The sequence below is a fragment of the Bufo bufo genome, chromosome 4 (assembly GCF_905171765.1).
Source record: "Bufo bufo chromosome 4, aBufBuf1.1, whole genome shotgun sequence".
Taxonomy (NCBI): Eukaryota; Metazoa; Chordata; class Amphibia; order Anura; family Bufonidae; genus Bufo; species Bufo bufo.
In genome coordinates, this window is record NC_053392.1 from 601,547,261 (window position 1) to 601,566,808 (window position 19,548).

General features: G+C 45.0%; 1 protein-coding gene across 1 annotated transcript; it reads left to right on the forward strand.

Annotated features, from left to right (window-relative positions):
* The first annotated feature begins 1,003 nt into the window (after window positions 1–1,003).
* Window positions 1,004–18,607, forward strand: LOC120999340 (heme-binding protein 2-like). Its single transcript, XM_040430208.1, has 4 exons — window positions 1,004–1,150; window positions 5,587–5,716; window positions 16,174–16,330; window positions 18,388–18,607. The coding sequence occupies exons 1-4, from the start codon at window positions 1,004–1,006 to the stop codon at window positions 18,605–18,607; spliced, it is 654 nt and encodes a 217-aa protein (XP_040286142.1).
* The last annotated feature ends 941 nt before the right edge of the window (window positions 18,608–19,548 follow it).

Genomic DNA, 19,548 nt, shown 5'->3' on the forward strand with positions numbered 1-19,548 from the left:
CAGAAGCAGTCCATAGTACTTCCGTTCCGCACCGCATCTCCGGATTTGCGGACCCATTAAAGTGAATGGGTCCGCATCCATGATGCGGAATGCACACGGCTGGTATCCCGTGTATTGCGGAACCGCCGTATGCGGCCCGCAGCACAGGCATGGAGCCTTTACGTTCGTGTGAAAGAGGCCTAAGTGAATATGAACCTGTTGAACTGAAAAAGAACCACTAGAGGTCAGACTAATAAAAATACACCGAGTCTAATTCATCACCTGCTGTGCGACTTGTAATAAATACTCAGCAAAAGAAAGACGGCCGAATGGAATACACCAGTCTGATATTTTGGCTAAAAACAGGCGAACTTGATAAATGTGCCCCAATCCACCTTCACCCTGACGAATACAAAGACGCAACTCCTAATTCATCACCTGCAGTGATACTCTTTAGGCCTCATGCACACAAACTTTTTTTCTTTCCGTGTCCATCCCATTTTTTTTGCGGACCGTATACGCAACCATTCATTTCAATGGGTCTGCAAAAAAAATGGAAGTTACTCCGTGTGCATTCCGTTTCCGTATGTCTGTATTTCCGTTCTGCCAAAAAATATAACATGTCCTATTATTGTATAACGGACAAGGACAGTACTGTTCTACTAGGGGCCAGATGTTCCGTTCCGCAAAATACGGAATGCACACGGACGTCATCCATATTTCTTGTGGATCCGTTTATTGCGGACCGCAAAATACATACGGTCGTGTGCATGAGGCCTTATAAATACTATGCAAAATAGCGACAGACTAATCCATTCTGCCTGTCTGATCGCACTCTAAAATAACCAGACAAGCATGATGAATGACCCCCAATGAGTTATAAAACCCTACACACATCCTTGTCTCCAGGTGAGGGTGATCGGACATAACTCCAGGCTTTACCTTGCTGATTGGGAACGTTCTCTGCTCCACCCATATCCACCTCCTATATCAGCAGCTGAGCTCCCCTCAGACACATCCAGACATGGAGGTGAGGAGAAGACTTCTGCTGGGGCTGCTCTCTGTACTGGGGATTGCAGTACAAGCTTCTGAGGTCTCCAGTCAGAACCAGTTGCCTCCATTTTGTCACCATTATGACTGTCCAAAGTACCGGCTGGTGGAACAATATGATGTAAGTGTGGGGGAGGGGTGTTCTGGGGCGGATTTCATGATTTACTATTTGTTCAGCACTGCAGCCGTCATGTCTTCTGTCTTCCAGTCGTGGATTCACTTATTAGTTACTATTTCTACCTAATGTTATAAAATGACTTTCTCTTCTGTTAATTGGTAAAAAAAAAATAATAATCCTGTGTTGTCGTAGTCTATATAACTGGGAAAGCATGGTGGTCACTACTGCATGACTGGGGTGGGAAATGTCCTCAATGCAGAGGAGCTTCACCTCCTCCAATGTGGTTGTGTATTAGGGATGAGAGAACTTGTGTTTAGAAGGTCTTGATTATCTAAGAAAACCATTATGGATTCCACTACCATGGGCTGTCACTTATGATCTGTGATAGCGGAATCCATAACGGTGTTCTTAGATAACCTGAATGTGGACCACAAGTTCTCCCATCCCTCGCAGGTCTGCAATCCAGGCGTTAGAGAAAGCTGACTGATGGTCTCTGTTAGGCCTCCTGCACACGACTGTATGGCTTTCAGTATTTTGTGGTCTGCAAAAAATACGGATGATGTGTGTGTGAATTCTGTTTTTTGCAGAACGGAACATCTGACCCCTGACAGAACAGAACTATCCTTGTCCGTTATGTGGACAATAATAGGATATGTTTTATCTTTCAACGGAAATGGAAGGCATACGGAGTACCTTCAGGGTTTTTTTTTTTTTTTTTTCTGGATCCATTGGAATGAATGGTTCCATAAACGGGGAAAAACATTTGTGCAAGAGGCCTTAGGTCTATGGTAGTAATTTGAGACCCTTATTGCTCCTGCCTCAAATGTTTCTCTATCCATATGAGAACCTGCACATGATGCAAATTACAATTGTTAATTATTTTTTTGTACTGAATTTTGTTGGAAATCTCCCATTTTGTGCAGCACCAGCAAGGGTTAAAGGGGTTGTCTGGGTTCAGGGCTGAGCCCAGATATAAGCTGTACTCTTACTATATAGGGGTGGAGTATTGGAGCATTTCCTTGCATCGTACAGCGCAAGGTCTGTTTACTGGCGGTGACCTAGCGGGCGTCTCCTCCTCACTATGCAAAGTAGCAGTGCCTGCCTACAAAATGGCCTCGGGCATCTAGCCTAGAGAATTTCCAAACCCTTTATATTTTTTCCCCCTCCTATTATGCTTTTCACTGACTCTTTCTAATTCATAGTACGGGTGTTTCACACTTGGCAATGCCAATGAAGTTTTTTACTTTTTTTTTTTTTTGTTTTGGGGGAGGAGGGTGACATGAACATAATATTTTTGTTACTGTAGGTCCCCAATTGGCCCTCAAACTTGCAGTCATTAGATTGCAACTTGTACAGAATAATGTAATTTACTCCCTTCTATACAGAAATGGCTATAGTTCAGTGCTGCCACCTGCTGGCCTGAACTGTAATCTACAAGTAATGAGCCTGGAAGCCTAGTATAGGCTCGGGCTCATTACTATGAATGACTGCCTTCCCTGATCTCCACCAGGGAGAGACATTCCTTACATGGAAGCGCAGGCTTCTGGGTCTTAGCCCTTTCAGGCACGATGGTCGCATTTGACCACGGTATCTGAGGGGTTAAATGTCCAGACGGCATTACCGCAGACATGAACAGCAGGTGTCTGCTGTATGTAGGAGCAGGCACCCAGCAGCTACAGCACTTGCTCCGGAGCAGGCGTTATCTTTAAAGGTCTGACATCTGCTGTACATGTACGACTGATGTTGGCGAAGGATTACGGGTACATTCAAAGCAATCCACAAACTTTTTTATGGATGTTTTTCTGAGAAATTGTCCACCTTTAATTGTATCTGGAGTGTGAAAACAGACATAATAGGACATGTCTAGTTTATTTGAGTCAGTATTCCTTGTCACTTTATAAAATAATTGAACACACCATAGACTGTCACTCTTATGAAACCAGCCATTTCCCCTGTGAATGTACCCAAACCTGATGCGTACCCCCCCGTACTCTGGTCTAAGTGACTTTATAATGGAAAGACTTTTATACTATGAATGCTCTGAATTATTTGTGAGGCCAATACTTGTATGGAGTGACCCTGGTGACGGGTTCCCTTTAGAACACATACAGGACATGGATGAACAGGATTCCTGCTCCCTAACTCTCTACTGAACCTCAGAAGCTGCAGCAGTGATGGAGGCATTACACAGCAGTATCCAGCAGTTTAGATGGAATGAAAGGGGTTGTCCGCTCTTTACTATTGATGACCTGTCCTCAGGATAGATCCTCAATATCCAATCGGTGAGGATCCGACTCCTGGCACCCCCTCCGATCAGCTGTTTGAAGAGAAAGCAGCCATTCACTTCTATAGGACGGCTCTGTCTGCTCAGGTGAACACTACAGAGCTGTCCCATAGGAGTGAATGGGGACGCCATACTTGGAATTACACCCGCTCATCAGTGCAATTGCTGTGGTGAGCAGAGAAGGCAGCGCTCATACGCCTTCTCTTCAAACAGCTGATCGTGGGATTGCCTGGAGTTGGAACCCTCCAATCTGATATTGATTACCTATCCAGGATAGGTTATCAATATTAAAAAGCAGATAACCCCCTTTAAAGGGCATCTGTCAGCAGATTTGTACCTATGAAACTGACCCGTTGAATGTGTGCTTGGCAGCTGAAGGTGTAGTGTCCCACTACGTAATGGTGGGCACTACTCAAGGGTCAATTGGGTCACGTTGTTCTCCACCTCCTGTGGAACATGGTCATTGTATTTTATATTGCATTTTAATGTATATTGTCTCCTGTGTACCAGGCCTGTTAGGGGTGTAGTTCCTCCTCCTAGGCATTAGAGGGAGCTAGGGAACCCCCTAGTGTATATATAGTCAGGTCCTGTTCAGAGAGGGGAGTTGAGTGTTCAGAAGCCAGTGTGCACTTTAGCCAGAGTGTAGCTGAGGAGCAGCTTCTGACATGCAGCTAGATAGCCCAGACTCCTAGCTTGCCACCAGGGGAAGAAGCTTCCTCCTGAAGATATATAGCACCTTTAAAAGTACAGTGCAGAGCCACTTTTATCCAGCCAAATAGAAAGCTGAAGGGCAGAAGGATATTTACAGCAAGAGAATATATACCAGAGGAAGGTTTCCCTACCCAAGGCTAAAGCCAGCAATAGGGCATACAGGCCTAGGTGAAAGCCAGACAGGATCTGAGGAAAGTGCAGCCTGATCTGTAAGTGTTATTCCCTCTGAGTATCTTGCAAAGACTTTGCCTGCCATTTGTATGAAGCCTGCCTGTATTCAACATTATACATATGGAACTAACTGAAGACTGTATATAGTTGGACTGTTCAGTAAAAGGAAGTTCTGGTTCACTGCAACTTTGTGTACCTCAGTTATTCCTACAACAAATCGGTGTGCCACCGTTACCGGCACTGGCATCACGAACTTTAAGGGGTTTTGCCACAGGCACACTAAACCTACAACACCCAGGGCACCTCATCAACCACCTGGCCTGGTCCCTATACACAGTGCCCCAGAGGATCCATCTGCCAGCCTCTCAATCACTGCTATACGCCTGCCCAGGGTATATAAAAACTGTATATACCAAGAGCAACCCTCGGTTTAACTACCCCTGTGACCTCACCCTGCAGGGCTGCATACTGCAAAGGCATCTTCATTGGTCCCATGCAGGCATGGGATTCAGCCAGTTCCCTCCGGTTATTAAAATTACAACTGGATCAGAAAACCGCGTTACCGGCTGAGTCCTGATCCAGTGCTCTGGTGGCAGGTGGAGATGTTCACTTCCATCACACCGTTGATAGTTTAGCTCTTAAGTCGGGGTGTGTTTATGTATGTGTACAATGTATAACGTGTCGACACGGCGTGTCCGCCATTGAGTAGGGAACCTGTTAAAAGTGAGTCCCATATTCATTTGTCTCAGCATCGCAGGCACATATGACATCTTAATATATGCAAATGAGCCTCTAGGAGCAATGGGGGGGGGGGGGGGGGGGGGTTGCCATTACAGCTAGAGGCTCTGCTTTCTCTAACTGCCGCACCCTCTGGACTTTGAGTGACAGGTCCAGGTGTGGTGGTTACACTGCCTGGCCCTGTCAAATGTGTGCAAATCTGCTGACAGATGCCCTTTAAGACAGTATGTATCCCTTGTACACCAGCAGTAGTCTCAGTCCCTCTGTCTCCAGAAGCCCCTCTTCCATTCTCCCCCATCCCCTCTCCATAGACTGCTGTTATCTGATACTTCAGTGAGCAGGCAGTCTGTAATCACTGTTCAGATTTATAGTCGGTGAATAGGACGGGGAGCAGGAGAGGAGCTCAATAGGAGACTCTTTAACTGGTCAATCAAAGCACATCAAAGTTGCTAAAGGAAACTTAAAGAATCTAACTGGTCAACCTAGTTGCTGACAGCGGATTAATTGTCTTCTAACTGAACTCCTACATTTTCAGGACTTTGAACTTCGTCAGTATGAAGAAACTCTTTGGGTAACAACTTCCCTAAAACAGGACATTTTTGGCATCGGGATGGTGATTAGTTTCAACCGCCTGTCTATGTACATCAATGGGAACAATGCTTATGGTAGGTTGTCTTTTATAGTAGACTCTGCTCACATCCATATTGTAAGGCTTTGTGTTCTGCAGCGCTATGCTTGCCATTAAAATGACTGAAATCCTGCCAGATATAATAAGTAAATGCTAACAATTCTGACTTGACATGGCACCAGAACAATAAGGGTGCCTTCACACGCGGCAGATTTTGTGGCAGAAAATTCAGGGACTGAAAATACATTTGAATGGGGCAGCGGATTTCTGCAAGCTTCTTTGAGGGGAATGGAACTGATGTTCAGTTGAGGAATTTTCTGCCACATCTGAAGGTACCCTAATGGTCAGAAACCATTAAAAGAATAAAGGCATCCAATGCTTTAAGGTAACAATGGAGCGTTCTAGACTTCATAATGTCAAACTATCATAGTACATTAGAGAAACTCTCATAGCTGCCAACTGTCCTGAATTTGCAGGAACTGTCCCCGATTTTTCAGAGATGGTCCTGGCAAATTCAGGTTGTCTTGAGCAGAAAATGGGTGGGGGCTAATAGCTGGGCATTTCTGGATGCAGTTGGGCATTCCCAGGTGAGGGATTCCCAGTGTCCCAATTTTTACTAACCTAAACATTGGTAAGTTTGAATTCTGTATTTTGAAGATAAAATATTCTGGTGTAGGAGTTTGACATCTGGCCTATAATGTGGAAACTTCCAAACCCATGCCAGTGTGCTTTATAACACTAGTGTGTGATATACAGTCAGGTCCATAAATATAGGGACATCGACACAATTCTAACATTTGGGCTCTATACACCACCACAATAGATTTGAAACTAACAAGATGTGCTTTAACTGCAGACTGTCAGCTTTAATTTGCTTTAATTTGAGGGTATTTACATCCAAATCAGGTTTACGGTGTAGGAATTAAAATTTTTCCACTGCCTCATTTGCTAAAAGTTGTTTCTTTAGACTGTAGAGTCCTGACCAAGTTTTCACCTCCAGTAGAAGAGATAATCCCAACTAAGACTGGGCCCCCTCTTGGCCTGGCCCCATAGCAGTCGCATTGTCTGCCGCTATGGTAGTTACGCCCCTGCATTATAGTTCTCTTATGCTGTTGGACAGAATGTGTTCCCAGCAGGGAAATGGGAAGTGGTCACTATTCCCCATTTCTAGTACAGAAACAGAAGATTCAGAACTATAATAAATCTGAAGCCCCTAAACAAATATATCACCTATAGCAGATTTAACTGGAAACGTTAAGGTCTGCAGTAAAGCTGATCAAGAAATGATGGCCACAATGGATCTTAAGGATGCTTATTTTCACTTCCCAATCCAGAAAATACCTAGATTTGCAGTACAGTTGGAAGGATTTATCATCATTTCAACTGTCTGACTTTTGGAATCTCTTCTGCGCCCACCCCCCCCCCCCCCCCCCCCCCCCCCATTTTCATCTTCTCCAGGATCATGGATGAGGTAGTGGCCTCACTAAGTCGAAAAGGATACTGAGAGTTTGGTATCTGGACGATCTTTTGGTCATAGCAGAAGATGCTGATCTTGCCATTTTCAGGTAGTTCTAGCCCATCTTCAGGCTCTGGGCAGGATAGTCAATTGGGAAAAATACAACCTCCTTCCAGACAACCAGCGGGTATTTTTAGGCATTCTTCTAGATTCCGTCCTCCAGAAATCCTTTTTGCCTCCCCTAAAGATTCAGGTTCTAAAACTCAGAATCTAGCAATTCCTGAAGAAACCCATTTGCTCAGAGGGCATGAAGATGCTAGGACTTGTCATAAATGGAACAGGTCTTTGTCCACCCTGGACCAGAAGATGTCTCTTATCAGAGAAGCAAGGATCTCTTTACAGTGGTGTCTCAGACAACAATCTGCAGACTGGGGTATTGTGGAGTCAGGAAAGCATTTTTCCATTGACAGATGCCAATTCCTCGGGCTGGGATGCCCTTACAGCCATGGATTCCTTCCAAGGGACTTGGTCTGAACCTCAGAGGAGGATGTCGTCCAATTACAGGGAACTTCAGGCAATATGGAAAGGTCTCGCAGCAACACAAGCTCAGGCAAGGAATAGTCCTGTGCTAGCCCACTCGGACAATTCCACAGCGGTGGATTTCATCCAGCATCGGGGAGAAACGAGGCATTGACATCTTTAAAGGCTAACTGATGTTTTCATATAAAAGAAATCTATTTAGCATATGTTACTGTTGCAGCAGCATTATGCGTAAATCAATCTTTAGTTTCTTCCCATACCACCATTTTCCTTGTTTTCCCTTTAGTTACGGCTGTCTTGAATCCTACAACATGAGAATCTCAAGATTGCTCCTCTGCCAGTTCTCTGAGGCCAAAACTACCTTCCCTTACACACTTGCTGTAGCCAGCAGTTTCCTGCCAGCCAATCAGATTAGATTACTGAGACACGCCTCCTCACTCTGAAGCCTAATGCAGACATGCAGTGTGAAGGACCGCCCCTGTCTTCTGCTCCCATTAACCACCTCCGGACCGCTGTACGCAGATTCGCGTTCCGGAGGTGGCAGCGCTGCGCACAGTCACACATATACGCGTCATCTCGCGAGACGCAAGATTTCGCTCCAAGCCGGCCCGCGCATGCGCATCGTGGGCCGGCAAAAGTTAAAGAACAAGTTCGTCACCAGCCTGCCAGCAACGATCATTGGCTGGCAGGCTGGCGATTTTTAAAAAATCCAATCACAAGCCATATAACAGATCATATTAGTAAATATGATCTGTTATATGGCTTCTCTGCTGGTCCTTTTCGTCAGTTGGATCCAGCAGAGAAGCAGACATCACTGTGAGTACACCAAACACTTCACTGTAGCCCCTGATCACCCCCCTGCACCCCAATTAACCCTTTGATCACCCCTTTGATCGCCCCTGTCAATCATCAGTGAAAGGAAAAAAAGTGATCAGTGTAAACTGTCCCTTTTTTTTTTTTTCACTGGTATTGGCTGTTAGGTTTTAGGGATAGTTTAGGCCCCTTGGTTAGGTAGTTAGCGTCAGTTAGCGCCCAGCCCACCGCACCGCAGTCACTTATTCGCTGTTTAGCGTATCGCTAATCAGCATTTGTACTTTTATATCTGTAAGTGATCACGGTCAGATCTATAATAGTATTAGTGTCACCTTAGCTCGCCCTCCACCCAAAACGCAGTGTTTGCCCAATCAGGCCTGATCGGTCGCCCACACGTGCGTTCACCCACGCCCGCCCCACCGCAGTGACAAAAAATATATATTTTTTGATCACTGCACATTCATTTTACACGCACTGCGGCGATAAAAAAATCAGTTTTGATATTTTTTATCAACCGCAGCGGCCTCCGGTACTTCGCTAGCCTCCCCTTTGTAAGACAGGTTTGCTTTTTTTCTTGGGTAGTCTCAGGGAATACCCCTAAATTTAGTAGTCCAAAATGTCAAACAGGGGGTATTCTTCTGAAGAGGCCTACAGGATTCTGACCCAGTCGGATGAGGAATGGGAACCCTCATCTGATGAATCTAGCGGGTCAGAATATGAACCTGTGGAAAGCAGTGGCTCTCTGACCCAAAGTTCGGACGAGGAGGTGGAGGTCCCTGGCAGCACCAGGCGTACCCGGCCCCGTGTCGCTAGACCACAGGTTATGCAGGATCCGCTTCAAGAGCAGCAGAGTGGGGCTGTCGCTGCCGGATCACGTGGTGAGGCATACACCAGCAGCGCAGCCCTCCCTGGACCTAGTACCAGCACTGCCGTACAACATGGTGACGTGGCGAGCACCAGAAGGGCAGTTGAAGCTGGTACGGTGGCACGTGCACTAGTTACCCCGTCGCAGCCACCGCGCAGACAGGCCCCTAGAATCCCTGAGGTGCTGGCAAACCCTGATTGGCAGTCACCAACTTCAGCCGCACCTGTAGTTCCCCCTTTCACCGCCCAGTCTGGAGTTCGGGTTGAGACGGCTCAAATCGGTTCGGCCCTGGGATTTTTTGAGCTGTTCTTGACTGCGGAGCTCTTGGACTTAGTCGTGGCAGAGACCAACCAGTATGCCACACAATTTATATCCGCCAACCCGGGAAGCTTTTATGCCCAGCCTTTCCGGTGGAAACTAGTCCAAGTTTCCGAAATTAAAATTTTTTTGGGCCTTCTCCTCAACATGGGCCTGACAAAAAAGCATGAATTGCGGTCATATTGGTCAACGCACCCGATTCATCACATGCCCATGTTCTCTGCTGCTATGTCCAGGGCACGATTTGAGGCCATCCTCCGTTTCCTGCATTTTAGCGACAACACCACCTCCCGTCCCAGAGGCCACCCAGCTTTTGACCGGCTCCACAAAATTCGGCCCCTCATAGACCATTTCAACCAGAAATTTGCAGATTTGTATACCCCCGAGCAAAACATCTGCGTAGACGAGTCCCTAATACATTTTACCGGGCGCCTTGGCTTCAAACAGTACATCCCAAGCAAGCGTGCCCGGTATGGGGTCAAATTGTATAAGCTCTGTGAAAGGGCCACAGGCTATACCCACAAATTTCGTGTCTATGAGGGAAAAGATCAGACCCTGGAGCCGGTCGGTTGCCCTGACTACCTGGGGAGCAGTGGGAAGACAGTCTGGGACTTGGTGTCACCCTTATTCGGCAAGGGGTACCATCTTTATGTGGACAATTTTTACACAAGTGTGGCCCTCTTTAGGCATTTGTTTCTAGAACGGATTTGCGCCTGTGGCACCGCGCGAACTAGTCGCGTGGGCTTCCCCCAACGGCTTGTAACCACCCGTCTTGCAAGGGGGGAGAGGGCTGCCTTGTGTAACGAAGAACTGCTCGCGGTGAAATGGAGAGACAAGCGTGACGTTTACATGCTCTCCTCCATTCACGCAGACACGACAATCCAAATTGAGCGAGCAACCCGTGTCATTGAAAAGCCCCTCTGTGTCCACGACTATAATGCGCTCATGGGAGGGGTGGACTTCAATGACCAGATGTTGTCTCCGTATTTAGTTTCCCGCAGAACCAGACGCTGGTATAAGAAGGTGTCTGTATATTTAATTCAATTGGCACTCTACAATAGTTTTGTTCTCTACAGTAAGGCTGGGAGAACACTATCTTTCCTCAAATTCCAGGAAGAGATCATCGAGAACCTCCTTTACCCAGGAGGTTCCGTGGCCCCATCCCCCAGTGTAGTTAGCCGTCTACACGAGCGACATTTCCCCAGTGTCATTCCTGGTACCTCAACCCAACCGTCACCCCGAAAAAGATGTAGTGTCTGTAGCAGGAGTGGAATAAGGCGTGACACCCGCTATTTCTGTCCTGACTGTCCGGACCACCCTGCCCTATGCTATGGAGTGTTTCCGGAAGTACCACACACAGGTACACTTAGCATAGGGATTGCATCTCACAGGACAGGCACACAGGGCTATTAGGGCCCTTTTACTCTCAGCTGCTGCAAACCTCTCCTTTCACCTGGGATAAAGTGCATAACGTACTTCGCCACATCTTTGGGCGATTTGCGCTTTGCACATTGTCCCATGGGGAAGGAGAGGTTTGTTCTATAAAGGTAAAAAAAATTACCGGTAAGTAAAAAAGTTTAAAAAGTTAATATGTTCTGTTCTAAAGTTAATAAAGTTATTGCTTTGCGGCCTGGTTTTTTCTTTTTTGTTTTGTTTTTTTTACCTTCCAGGTGGACCAACCGATCGACCAGCTGCAGCACTGATGTGCATTTGGACAGAAGCATTGCGCTGCTGTCAGATTACACGCAAGTCGGTGTATGCGGCGCTGCAAGACGAGATTTCTCCTCTGCAGTAAAAGATATGTTTGCCGAGGCATATGAGCTGAGGAGGTGGCGGTGTTCATATACTTTGGCAAACACTTTGTGTATATATAAAAAAAAAAATCCCGGCAATGATTTATTCATCCACATCGATTGATGTGAATGGAGAAATCTGGTTTGCCAGGGCATACGAGCTAAGTGGGTATGGATGTTGGGCGGAGCTCCTATGTGCTGGGAGACGCCTTTCCCCTCCTTTTTCTTTTTTTGGCAGAGATTTTTTTCATCCACATTGATCGATGCGAATGAAGAAATCAGTGCCGTTCATTTTTTTCTTTCAGCCCAGAGGCTGAACGGAAAAAAAAAATCTCATTACCTGTATGCTCAATATAAGGAGAATAGCAGAAACTCCTAATGCTGGGCATACATGTAATGATTGCGGAGACCCTCAAATGCCAGGGCAGTACAAACACCCCACAAATAACACCATTTTGGAAAGAAGACACCCCAAGGTATTCGCTGAGGGGCATATTGAGTCCATGAAAGATTGAAATTTTTGTCCCAAGTTAGCGGAAAGGGAGACTTTGTGAGAACAAAATCCAAAAAATCAATTTCCGCTAACTTGTGCCAAAATTTTTTTTTTTCAATGAACTCGCCATGCCCCTCATTGAATACCTTGGGGTGTCTTCTTTCCAAAATGGGGTCACATGTGGGGTATTTATACTGCCCTGGCATTTTAGGGGCCCCAAAGCGTGAGAAGAAGTCTGGTATCCAAATGTCTAAAAATGCCCTCCTAAAAGGAATTTGGGCCCCTTTGCCCACCTAGGCTGCAAAAAAGTGTCACACATGTGGTATCTCCATATTCAGCAGAAGTTGGGGAATATGTTTTGGGGTGTCATTTTACATATACCCATGCTGGGTGAGATAAATATCTTGGTCAAATGCCAACTTTGTATAAAAAAAATGGGAAAAGTTGTCTTTTGCCAAGATATTTCTCTCACCCAGCATGGGTATATGTAAAATGACACCCCAAAACACATTCCCCACCTTCTCCTGAGTACGGAGATACCACATGTGTGACACTTTTTTGCAGCCTAGGTGGGCAAAGGGGCCCACATTCCAAAGAGCACCTTTCAGATTTCACAGGTCATTTACCTACTTACCAGACATTAGGGCCCCTGGAAAATGCCAGGGCAGTATAACTACCCCACAAGTGACCCCATTTTGGAAAGAAGACACCCCAAGGTATTCCGTGAGGGGCATGGCAAGTTCCTAGAATTTTTTATTTTTTGTCACAAGTTAGTGGAAAATGGTTTTTTTTTTTTTCATACAAAGTCTCCTATTCCACTAACTTGTGACAAAATTTTTTTTTTCCATGAATTCACTATGCCCATCAGCGAATACCTTGGGGTCTCTTCTTTCCAAAATGGGGTCACTTGTGGGGTAGTTATACTGCCCTGGCATTCTAGGGGCCCAAATGTGTGGTAAGGAGTTTGAAATCAAATTCTGTAAAAAATGACCTGTGAAATCCGAAAGGTGCTCTTTGGAATATGGGCCCCTTTGCCCACCTAGGCTGCAAAAAAGTGTCACACATCTGGTATCTCCGTACTCAGGAGAAGGTGGGGAATGTGTTTTGGGGTGTCATTTTACATATACTCATGCTGGGTGAGAGAAATATCTTGGCAAAAGACAACTTTTCCCATTTTTTTTATACAAAGTTGTCATTTGACCAAGATATTTATCTCACCCAGCATGGGTATATGTAAAAAGACACCCCAAAACACATTCCTCAACTTCTCCTGAGTACGGGGATACCAGATGTGTGACACTTTTTTGCAGCCTAGGTGGGCAAAGGGGCCCATATTCCAAAGAGCACCTTTCGGATTTCACAGGTCATTTTTTACTGAATTTGATTTCAAACTCCTTACCACACATTTGGGCCCCTAGAATGCCAGGGCAGTATAACTACCCCACAAGTGACCCCATTTTGGAAAGAAGAGACCCCAAGGTATTCGCTGATGGGCATAGTGAGTTCATGGAAGTTTTTATTTTTTGTCACAAGTTTGTGGAATATGAGACTTTGTAAGAAAAAATAAAAAATAAAATAAATCATAATTTTCCGCTAACTTGTGACAAAAAATAAAAAGTTCTATGAACTCACTATGCCCATCAGCGAATACCTTAGGGTGTGTACTTTCCGAAATGGGGTCATTTGTGGGGTGTTTGTACTGTCTGGGCATTGTAGAACCTCAGGAAACATGACAGGTGCTCAGAAAGTCAGAGCTGCTTCAAAAAGCAGAAATTCACATTTTTGTACCATAGTTTGTAAACGCTATAACTTTTACCCAAACATTTTTTTTTTTTATCAAAGACATGTAGAACTATAAATTTAGAGCAAAATTTCTATATGGATGTCGTTTTTTTTGCAAAATTTTACAACTGAAAGTGAAAAATGACATTTTTTTGCAAAAAAATTGTTAAATTTCGATTAATAACAAAAAAGTAAAAATGTCAGCAGCAATGAAATACCACCAAATGAAAGCTCTATTAGTGAGAAGAAAAGGAGGTAAAATTCATTTGGTTGGTAAGTTGCATGACCGAGCAATAAACAGTGAAAGTAGTGTAGGTCAGAAGTGTAAAAAGTGGCCTGGTCTTTCAGGGTGTTTAAGCACTGGGGGCTGAAGTGGTTAAAGGGCTTCTGTCACTCCACTAAAGTTTTTTTTTTTTTTTTGCTACTTATAATCCCTATACTGCGATATATCCGTAGATAATGTTAATCATTTTCGTTCAGTAGATAATAAAAATAAAAAACTGACTTATCATATGAAAATTACCTGTCTACCAGCAAGTAGGGCGGCTACTTGCTGGTAGCAGCCGCATCCTCCTCTCATAAACATGCCCCCTCCTCATGTTGATTGACAGGGCCAGCGAATGCGCTCGTTCTCTGCTGGCCCTGTCTGCATTCAAAATCTGGCGCCTGTCTTCAGCCGGCGCAGGCGCACTGAGGGGAGGACGCTCGCTCGGCCGCTCCTTCCTCAATCTGCCGGTGACATCACATCTACACCCGGCGCAGGCGCACTGAGGAAGGAGCAGCCGAGCGAGCATCCTCCCCTCAGTGCGCCTGCCTCCCTCACGCCAGTTCGGTTTCCTGTCCTAAGGGACAGTTTGGATTCACAACCACACCAAGGAGAGCTGCAGGCGCCCCATGTGAGTATTTGAGGGCCTACCCAGCGGCATAGGGCTTTTCAGGAAGCCGCTGCAGAGCCTGGACCTCTGACGCTCCCTTCTCAATCAGAGGTTTTACAGGTCTCCTGGACGCGCGGACCTCTGTGGCCATGTTCAGCTGCCAACATCTGTCGTCACTTCCAGTTTCGGCAGCACGAGGAGTCACAATGCTGTAGACTGGGGGGGGGGTGTATACCCCAAAATCTCTATAGCTTAAGTTTCTTATAAGGCTATCTTTATATTTGGGTTTCCAGATCTAAAGACGGGGTGTGCTATTTGTAAGAAAGTTACCCTCAGGCTGGTGAAAACCTATTTGAAGTCTGCGTAGGCAAGCTACTAGAGGATGAGGCCCATCTCTTATGACAAGCCTAAAGCAGATGATCCAGGATAAAGTGAGGGAGTTGGTTAATAGCCTCCTGGAGAATCTCCCCAGCACCTCTGTAGCCGCTTCTATTCCCCCCCCCCCCCCCCCCCCCCTCCAGCGACCAGGAACTGTTGTCAGGATTGGAGGAAGAGGGAGACCATCATCGGATGAATCTTTTAATGATCATGTAGCAGGAAAGCAGCCCTCCCTTTGAGGACTCTGGTTCCTTGAAAGATCCCATAGTCTCCCAGCTCTTTTTCAAATAAATCTCAGCCCTTCTATGGCAGGTGCCTTTAGACCTGCCATTGCGGCCACCTCTATTGCAAGATCCCTGAAGATATGGATGAAGGAATTAAAAGCTCATATTAAAGAGGGAACCCTTAGAGATGAGTTGCTTTCCTCCTTTCCAACCATATTTAATGCTATTGATTTCCTTGCGGATGCTTCTGTTGACTCTTTTTAACATTTTCTGTTAGGGCTTCTGCCCTTTTCTAATTCGGCTCGTAGAGCCATCTGGTTAAAGGACTGGAAGGGTGACTTCCTCCAAAGCAAAATGATGTGTAATACCTCAGAACAAATATGCAGGGCGGCCACTTGGAAGAGGGCTCATACCTTCACTAAACCTTATTAGGCTTGATGTTTTCGCCAATGAGGACATAGCCTTTGGACGCAAGGTCCTTGGTGCTGTGGTCCCTCCATAAGATATATTTTTTTTTTTTTCTTCATTTTTTAGTTCTTAGGATGTGCTGTCATGGAGATGACTCCCAGTGAGTAATACTAATTTCCCCAGATATAATCTAATCTTGCAATCAAGCTTCACTTGAAGTAGATTTTAATAAACTGGTGTAAAGGAAAACAGTTTTTTTTTTTTTTTTGTGATCCCTCAAAGACTTGCCTCAATACCTTTTCCATGCTTAACTTTAAACAGTGCTACTTATAAACCAGACGACCAGTGTAATTACTACTGTATCCTCAAATCGATTCAATTTTATGCACTAACTAATATCCTTTGGACAACTAAGCCAGTTCTACTGTACACCATTGATGACCCCATAAATGTAGATTTGGCTGTCCACTGAGGGGTTTTTGAGACTGTAGGCAATATGTTCTATTATCTTGTCTGTAAAATTTCTCATTCCAGTTTTTACTTTTATAGGGCTGAAGATGAGTATGACTGTACCTGTGATAGTACACGTGCCATTAAAACCACCCACTGAGAACACTACAATGTCCTTCTTTGTGAAGTATCCTGCAAAACCTACAGACCCTGAGGTTTACCTGGAGCCACGTCCTGCAGCTTCTGTATATGTCAAGTAAGTGATTACCAGTTGAGATCATGATGCCCTTTATTTTGTAAGTGATATGTGGGGAAAAAATCATCTAAAACTATGGCACACATTACATGACAACCTGATTATGCCTAAAAGGTAAAGTTCATACGGGCATATCTATCTGAGTGATGGGGCTGATTTCTCAGACCTCACTAAAGGCTGAACTTGACGGGTAACATGCTGCATAAGGGCCTCTACATGAATTATCTGGCTTTTTATTTTTCGTACTAAAAGGCCAAAATAACTTTCAGCTGTTTCTTTGCTGCATTTTTGTCACTTTTTTTTTTTTTTTCTGCAAACAGTGGTGCAGATTTACTAATACTGTCAGTGTAAACTCCCAAAAATGTGCCAATATTCTGCTTTTAAATTATATCCGTCCCCACAAAGCCATTACAGAGGCTGTCAGAATGATCAACCCTATTAAACCAAGGATACTGCCTAGTAGGGCTCCTCATACAGTCATTTAGCATATGGACAAAATAAGGGCATCAGTTATTTGTGTTAGTCATATGCAAAGGGGAAAGTCAGAGCACCAGGAGGCAGGGCTGAATCCTCTGAGCACTACGCCCCCCCCCCCCCCCTTCATTGAGAGGCCTAGACATCGGTATGAGGACAGAGCTGTGTCCCAACATGATGAGCCCAAACAGTCAGTATGCCTGGGTTAATGGGGTTGATTATACTGACAGAGCCTCTTTAGGCCACAACACCTCAATGGCCAACACATAAAGGTTGGTGTGTAAAACATTTAATAAATGCAAAGCAAGTTGTTCCAAAGCTGATGCATTTTCTATGTTCTTTGTGACATTGTTTTTCCTCCTACAAATAAGCCGATGTAAAAAGGACAAGAGCTACAGCATGCCACTTAAGACCAAAAAGGACAGTTATGAAACAGGACACATTTTATTCATATTTCCCATAAATCTACTGCATAAAATGTATCAAAACACAGGAGCAAAAAGCCACTAAAGACAAAAGTTCAGGTTTGGGTTCAATGGTTGTGTAGATTGTATTTTCCCTTATAACATGGTTATAATGGAAAATTGCATTCTGAATACAGAATGCATAGTACAATAGGGCTGGAGGGGTTAAAAAAAAATAACAATTTAACTCTCCTTAATCCACTTGTTCGCACAGCCGGCATCTCTTCTGTCTTTATCTGTGGTGAAAAGGACCTTTTGATATCACTACGTTCATCACATGGTTATTCACATGACCATCACCATGGTGATGGATTATGTGATGAGCGTAGTGACATCATCAAAGGTCCTTTTCCTCACAGATGAAGAGATGCCGGCTGCACGAACAAGTGGATAAGGTGAGTTAAATTATTTATTTTAACCCCTCCAGCCCTATTTTACCACAGCCGCACTTGCTTGCGATTTTCACGCAACCCCATTCCTTTCTATGGGGCCTGCGTTATGTGAAAAACACACAAAGAGGAGCATGCTGCGATTTTCACATAACGCACAAGTGATGCGTGAAAATCACCGCTCATGTGCACAGCCCCATAGAAATGAATGGGTCCGGATTCAGTGCGGGTGCAATGTGTTCACCTCACACTTTGCACCCGCGCAGAAATCTCACCCGTGTGAAAGGGGCCTAAGGGTGCCTTCACACACTGCAGAATTTCCCACAACTGAAAATCGTCTCCACCTGCCTGAATGGGGCTTGCAGAATGTGCTCTCCTCCCCGTTCAAATGAATACTGATTTATATATAAAAAATTCCATTCACGGAAAATTAGGCAACAAAATCTGCAATGTCTAAAGGCACCCCAACACTGATCTAGAAAAGCTTCTCCAGTTTTCCTACTTGAGTGAGATTGCAACTTTTAAAAAGTGTAGTGAAACCCAGTAACATGGCTAACCACATGCCCATCCTTACCATATTTCAAAGCTGGAGTGAGTGGAGTTAAAATGCAAAAACACAATTTTCCAACTTTATTTTTTTTTTAAAGCCAGAATTCTGGAGTGACTGCATATTAAGGGCCTATATATTTAGATCTTCTGGATATTGATGTAAGCTTTCCATTCTTTTCAGGACTTTTGGAGGATATGCCCTAAGCACTATGTATGCTGAGCAAGCTAAAGCCCTAGCAGAGAAGCTGGAGCTCCTTGATCTGCTGTTTGATGATACATACTTCATACATGGTGGCTACGATGCTCCTTCTCAAATTTTCAACCGTCATAATGAAGTGTGGTACATGGCAAAGTCCTCTCACCCGAGGGGATTTCATCGTTCCTCTGCTTCTCAGCCCTGAATGTGATCTCCATACCGTCTTATAATATCTTACAAGATGCTGTTAAATGGTACTCAAACACTAACATGCAAAACTTCTAACAAATGCCTCTGGTAAATCTTAAGCATTGTCTTGAATGTAGCATGTCATCATGAATAGTGCTGTTTTTGTAACAGATTTTGTTGCATTAAAATATATTTGTAGAACGTGGCTCTTCTTGGTTTATATTGGAGGGGAGTGAGTCTGTTGTAAACTGATGCAATGCAGATTAATTTCTGAGAAATTAACTAATCCACTATTTGCTAATTTCCACCTCATCACCACGACGGCCCACAAGGAGATTGATCCCTGACCTCTGTAGGGGCAGGAACAGAGGGTTTAAATGCCCCCAACACCAGTGTTTCCTGTCCCTACAGGGGCAGAGAGAGGTCTCCCTAACCAGGGAGATTAAGACCGATGTAATTCCTGACACCATCTGGCTTACCTTGGTGCCCCAGTACTAACACTGGGCAGGGGAGAAGTGGGATGCCTCGCTCTGTTTAATACGAGAGCCTGCTCCCTAGACGCGATCTCCCGCCGGGCCTACTAGGGTTTTAGCCGGGCTGTGCGTCGGGCGCTTTAGCGCTATGTGGCAACGTCACTTCCGGAAGACTAGGAAGTGACAAGGCACGCGTCTCCTGGAAAGATCGGCACAGCGCATGGAAGTGCCGAGGCAACAATCCATTGCTTATGCCATGTCAGTGGAACCCTGCTCTGCAGGAGACCCCTCTGCGCCGATTGCTGTAAGTTCCCCTGTGGGGAGTGTACTTGTACTTGTATCACCATTGCTTTGCTTGCACTTGTGGTCAGGGAACTCGGGTTCCTCTCTCTTCCTACACTTGGGCTTAAGGGCAAAGTATAATTTTCATTATATATTGTGTTCATATCAGCCTGATTGGGGTCACTCTCCCCTCCTAGGTCCC

Coding starts and splice junctions, on each gene's coding strand:
- LOC120999340 (XM_040430208.1), top strand. CDS start 1,004: ATGGAGGTGAGGAGAAGACTTCTGCTGGGGCTGCTCTCTGTACTGGGG. Junction 5,717..16,173: donor CAATGGGAACAATGCTTATG/GTAGGTTGTCTT, acceptor TTACTTTTATAG/GGCTGAAGATGAGTATGACT. Junction 16,331..18,387: donor GCAGCTTCTGTATATGTCAA/GTAAGTGATTAC, acceptor CATTCTTTTCAG/GACTTTTGGAGGATATGCCC.